Source organism: Leptomonas pyrrhocoris (genome assembly GCF_001293395.1).
Source record: "Leptomonas pyrrhocoris isolate H10 chromosome Unknown, whole genome shotgun sequence".
NCBI lineage: Eukaryota > Euglenozoa > Kinetoplastea > Trypanosomatida > Trypanosomatidae > Leptomonas > Leptomonas pyrrhocoris.
In genome coordinates, this window is record NW_015438371.1 from 467,469 (window position 1) to 473,246 (window position 5,778).

At 60.2% G+C, this 5,778-nt stretch overlaps 3 protein-coding genes across 3 annotated transcripts; all 3 read left to right on the top strand.

Annotated features, from left to right (window-relative positions):
- Positions 1-395: 395 nt before the first annotated feature.
- ABB37_06749 (hypothetical protein) lies at positions 396-755 on the top strand (the record flags this gene model as incomplete). The annotated part of the gene is made up of 1 exon (XM_015805130.1): positions 396-755. One exon carries the CDS (start codon positions 396-398, stop codon positions 753-755), a length of 360 nt encoding a protein of 119 aa, XP_015656423.1.
- A 1,296-nt stretch (positions 756-2,051) lies between these two features.
- On the top strand, positions 2,052-3,127 carry ABB37_06750 (hypothetical protein; the record flags this gene model as incomplete). Its single annotated transcript, XM_015805131.1, has 1 exon — positions 2,052-3,127. The coding sequence occupies exon 1, from the start codon at positions 2,552-2,554 to the stop codon at positions 3,125-3,127; it is 576 nt and encodes a 191-aa protein (XP_015656424.1). The 5' UTR covers positions 2,052-2,551.
- A 1,654-nt stretch (positions 3,128-4,781) lies between these two features.
- On the top strand, positions 4,782-5,778 carry ABB37_06751 (hypothetical protein; the record flags this gene model as incomplete). Its single annotated transcript, XM_015805132.1, has 1 exon — positions 4,782-5,778. A coding segment is annotated over exon 1 (753 nt), but the record flags the coding sequence as incomplete, so codon positions are not given.

The window sequence follows — 5,778 nt, forward strand, 5'->3', positions numbered from 1 at the left end:
CAGTTACATGCTGACGGATGACTCTCAATGCGCCTCTTACTGTGATGCGGCGCACTGGCAGAGCTTGGGCAACCCCAATGGATGGCCAATGCTGGCACTGCTGTGCACATCTGTGCTGTGGAGCCTGGTCTAGCTGGCGTGCGCGCTCTCCGGCCTTCGACGAAGGACGATGTGAATAGTTTCCGTGGTGTTCTTTTCTTCAGACCCCTTTTTCAATTATTATTTGTTTTCATTCGCGATGAAATGGCTGCCTTTGTGTGCTTTTGCGGCTTTGGTACGTCTTTGCCTGCGCAGCAGCGGAGAGCCCTTCCCACGCCGCTGTCGCGGTATCCCAGCGGAGGGTGACGCGAAGGCGCCGCGTCGACAAAAAGGGACGGCCGCGTTGTTTCACGTGTATGCACCTAAGCGTGCAGCTCGCTGGCTCGCGCAACAGCGTGTTTGTGTGTGTGTGGTCCCCTAGGTTTGCGATGGAGCCGCGGTGCGTGCCTCTGCGCCGGAGAAATGTTGCTTGCGACGAGTTGGCGGTGGTAGGGGGGGGGATGGTGTGCTCCCTGGGTCCCTCCATACAAGAGCAACACACAGCGCCAGCACGTGGGCACTGCAGAGAAGCGAGCGAGTTTAGTTGCACCTTTTCTTTCTCATCTTATTTAACCGAAAATGAAGGATCGAGGTCTTACTCTTTGTGGTTCCGCATGAGGTGCGACCGAATGGAGATGGCTGGAGTGGCCCGTCATCTTTCTGAGCGACATGCGTGACGTTAACACGCGAGTGACCGAAAAAACAGCGACAAAAGCTTTATTTTCTAGTGCAGTTCTTTTCATCCGTATTAACTCACCCACACTCCCTCCGATGTATTAATGCTTTCATTCCTCGTGCTGCTGTTTCGTCTCTGCGCGTGACGGCGCTCTTCTCCCAAATAGTGCGGAGAGGCAATTCAGTGACTCTCTTGTTCGTTTATCTTCGCGAAACGCTTCGGCTTCTACGGAAAAACGGTGCGTGCTCCCACAAAAGCGAAGTCTGTGTGGTGTGACTTATCTTCCCGGCATCTGTGTACTCTTCGGATGGTGGAGGAGCAACAGACAATCCAAAATGGCCCCACTTCGCTGCTGTGGTGCTCGCAACGACACGAGAATTGTTTATTATTATCATTTGAAACGTATTTTTGTTCCCGGCTTTACCATGGGGCCGCCCTCATCCAATGAATGAGGTGCGTAGTCAAGGGGCCCGCTCTGCGCGTAACGGTGTTTGGGCGTGGCTTCAAAAACCAAATGCGGCGGGAGACCAAGTAGAGAAGGCTGGGGAGCTCAGCGTGGGTGCCGAGTGTGTCTGCCTACGCGAGAGCACCGGTGTGAGCCCAGAAGGGCGGCATGTTATGTTTTCTCAAGCGCTGTACTCAGGGCCTGTTTGCAGGCTCACCTGAAAGATGTATTTGTGCTTTACTGGCACTTTTCGCACGACCGGACACGGCCTTTTTTCTTCTCATTCTTCCAATATCTTCTCATGTGGTTAAATACGGTAGAGCGATGATGCTGTGCGTGGAATACACAGTTTCTTTTGTTTTGTACTGCGCAGTGTGAATGTCTGCACCGAGCCACGTCTGTTCGTGCTCTCGAGTGCTGTAGAGCTTCACAACTCCGCGCTCATTTCCTCTTCGTTTTTCCTCTCCGTGGTGCTGTGCTCGACGGCGGAGAGCTACCTCGAATGGATTCCTCACTTCCCCTTTCATCTCCGAGTGTTTTCGTTCGTGCGTGATAAGAGCGCGAGAGCCGAACGCATTTTAGCCGACTGAGCTGCGGTGGAGTGATCCGAAGTCGTTGTCCGTGAAGCTGCGCAGGAAGGAAACCACCGTGTGTACAACCTTACAGCTGCATCCACAAGTAGAACAAGCGCTACGTAGTTTGGTCTGACCGCGTCGACGGCGAGTGCACCACGCTGTGTTGTTGTGTCCTTCCGGCCGCCCCTCGTTGTGTTCTCCCCCGCGCCCTCCCGCACCATTCTCCCTCTTCGTCTCCGCTGTGCTCATCTTTTGTTTCTGTCGCCGGATGGCACACAGTTCTTTCTGATTCCCTAAATGCATCGCCTGCTTTCATCATCATCACAGTTCTCCCACCGGGCATCCACAGGCACTGCCCTCCTTATCACTTGGGGTTTTCTAACTCCAGAAGGAGCGAACACCGTGCCGTAACCAGCAGGATGCCGGCTCGTTCTGTGCTGTGAGGTGCAGGATGCCACGGAGCGGCTCGAAAGACGCGAACATCGATAATGCAACGCACGCATAACTGCTGGCGCGGGCCGCGACGAAGGCCGAGGCGCCGCCAAAAGACGCCGCAACCTCGCTGGCTGAACAATCCGTACTGCGGCACAACTCCCTTGAATGCGCAGCAGCGGAGAGGCGGCGTTGTGGTGGCACGCCGTGGGAGAACTGACAGACGCGCGGACGAAGGCGAGGCTCCTCGGCTTTGCGGGGCTGAAGCGGCTCCCACCGACGGCGGTCCTTGCTTGACTCTGCACGCTCTGCGCACCCGGCAAGGAGAGCGGTGGGAGGTGCGTGATGCAACCTCTCCCTCCTGGCTCGCAGGGTGGGGCGATGCAGTGCCACAACTACCAGGTCTACAATGAGTCTGCGCTCCCAGCGGCGACGCCTGCTCGACGAAATCATCGAACATCGCCCCATGCCGCTCTTCCCGCCGTACGCAGAAATCTCTCACCCCAAGGAAGACGTGTGGAGCATCGCACGCAGGAGCCAGCTTGCGGGGTGCGCGAGTTGCACGAGGGCGAGTCGCCGGTTAGGTCCCTCCACGCCACGACGACCTTCGACCTTCTGGATGGGGGCGCTACGCCGCGCCGATCAACGTCGCTGAAGGTGGACAAGTTGCTGCTGCGGACATGTCGCGGGCAGAGAGCCTTCTTACGCCAGTCACCGGCTGCCTCAGGCATCTCGCCGCCCCGCTACAGCCACACGCTGCGCCCGATGGAGGTAGGGGGTGCGGATGCCGACGTGGACAACGGATGGGACGCGGCTGCTCCACCTGCCGAGGCGGTGGGGGCGGCGGCGGTGGCGTTGCTGCAACGGAAGGGCCGCCCAAGCGCCGCAGCTCTCCGCGCGCAAGAATGTGAGCCGCGTTAACATCGCAGCCGTCAGCTGCCTCGGGGCGGAGGATGGAATGCCTGGGAGCGGAGGTCCTGCCGCGTGCACAACGAATCGTATGGAGCCCCGTCGGGTCCCGCGGCCCTCCATGCACGCGAGGACGATGATGCGATGCGGCACGCTGACTTCGTTGGATCCTTCACACGCGTGCGGTGTCGAGAAGTCCGTGCAACCGACAAAGGGACCTTCGTTTCCCGTTTCTCCTTCTCCGTTGCCACTGGGTCGCTGGCATGCCGGAGAGGGCCGAAGACGGCACAACCCGGCTCGACACCCGTGACGCGGCGCGCTCGGAGCCGGTGCCCGACGATCTGCGAGGGCTGCCCGAAGAGCTGTGGCCATCACTCACCGTTGCCCACTGTCGTTGCACGCGTGAGCGCAGACACGGCGACGGCTGCGGCCTTTTTCATGGTCGCGACCTTTTGCGCTGCTTGCCGTGGCACGAGTGTGGCTCATCCCGCATCCCTACCGCGCTGTCCGCGCGTGTGCCTCCCCGAACCCGCCGTGACACTGCCGCCGCACAACACCTCGTGAAGACGGATACAAGAATGGTTGGAGGCCCTGCCGGAACAGCCGGTGTGTGGTCGTCTCGAGGGTGGCTCCATGCAGAGGCGTAGTGCCGTGGACCGGGTGAGACGGGGTGGAGTGGCCGATGCGGAATGCGCAAGACGCTGCGTACGGTACATGGTCGCCGTCGCCGCCTTTGCATCGGTGGTCGGCGGAGTGAGGCCGCCCCTCCCGGCACGGGCTGTGGCGAACGCGATCCGCGCGCTGGGGTTTTCTCAGGCGCGAAGACGTCGGTGCTCGACACGCCGCCGCTCGGATGGGGCCACCCCCTCGATCCCCCCAACGCACGCCGTGCTTCCAACACAACACGTCCCTTGTTGCTCATGGCCGCGGGGGACCGACCCGATGCGCCACGAAATGTTGGCAGCTGCTCTTTCGTCTTTGCAGTGAGGGGTGAAGGAGGAGCACGTGCTCCCGGTGCGCCACCTACGTGGATCGACAGGCTGGCCCAACACGCGGATCCGGCGGCGCCTCTGCGGCTGCTGAAGGTGATGCGCCGGCGGAGCGGTGGGGCTGTCGTGCTGCGGTGGAGCAGTGCGGGCGGCTGTGCACTACTCCGTGCAACACAATCTAAGGTGTTGTGGAGCCCGCAACTGCGCCGTCCGCCGTCGATGCCACGTGCTAGCGGCTGGCTAGCGATGTGTTTCTGCGACGTGATCTTCGTGTGTGTTTTCTCGTGCTCTGCAAGTCATTTTCTACTCAGGATACCGGCGACGAAGCCGCGACCGCGGCACAGGTGCACTGCTGTGCACTGCTGTGCTGTGCGGTGTGTGCGGAGGGCATCGCCTGCTGCCTGCTCTGCCGCCGTCGCCGCCATCTGCGTCTCCGTTTCTCTGTCTCTCTAAAGCCGCGGCCGCGGCGGAGGAGCGTCCACCGCCCCCTCGTTGTGTGGTGCGACTGGTGTGGGCGTGTGCGTGTCAGCGTGCGCGCGCGATTGCATGCGCGTGCCTGTGGTGCAGGTCCGCTGCTCTGCCTGCTGCGCACACCGCCACACATCTGCTGTCCCACTGCTTCGCTCATTGCTCCCCGCTTCTTCTCTCGCCCTCGCTCTCTTCCTGCGCTGTTACACAGTAGCCGCAGCGCTCTCAACTCTAACGCTCTCTTCGGCCATAACTCTCTTCAAGCTATCTGTTTTAAACGCACCTTTTCTGCTTCCAACGTTTCTGTTTTTATCAACGACATCCGTCCCTGCGCCACACTCCACAGACGCACGTCTCGCGTGCCACGGCTGTTTTCCCCGCTGCTGTCCGGTTCCACGGAGCTTTTCTACGGCGACTCCCGTACCTCCTTCCTTCACCCTCCAACTGCGACCCATGGCGCGGCTTCACTACCCGCTGCGCCGCACGATGGTGGCTGCAGCGATGATGGTGCTGTGCGTGTACGCCGTTCTGGTCTCCGCCACGTACACCGATGCGGAACAGACGAACACGCTGAAGTTCCTGCAGCTCTTTGCGGAGTCCAACCCGTCTCTTAAGAGCCAGTGGACGGGCACGGACGTCTGCACCTGGTTGTACGTGATTTGCAATGCCGGCGCGCCGACTGAACTGAATTTCGGCGACGACTTGTCGCCGTACACCGAATCGTTGGTGCTGCCTGAGCTGGATGACGGCGTGGACGGCGCCGCCGTGATTGTCACAAGCATTATTGCGAGTGGGTCTGGTCAACTGACTGCGGGCACACTGCCTGCGAGCTGGGGCCGCCTGAAACGACTAACGAAAGTGGACTTGAGCGGCAACGCACTGACAGGTCCGCTGCCTGCGGACTGGGGCGAGCTGACTCAGATGCAGTCTCTCAGCTTGAGCCGGAACTCGCTGTCTGGCACTCTGCCTCCTCAATGGGTCAAGATGGCTGTCATAGTCACTATGCAGCTGGCTTCTAACGCTCTGACTGGCTCGATTCCGCACGAGTGGTACAATATCAGTGCTAATATGTTGGATCTGCGCGGAAACCACCTGTGCGGATGCATGCTGCCAGAGTGGGCGACCAACTCACACTTAAACCCCCGGGTCGATCGTGATATGTCTGCGTCGAACTGCGCGACTGCGAACATGTGCCCAGCTGTCAGC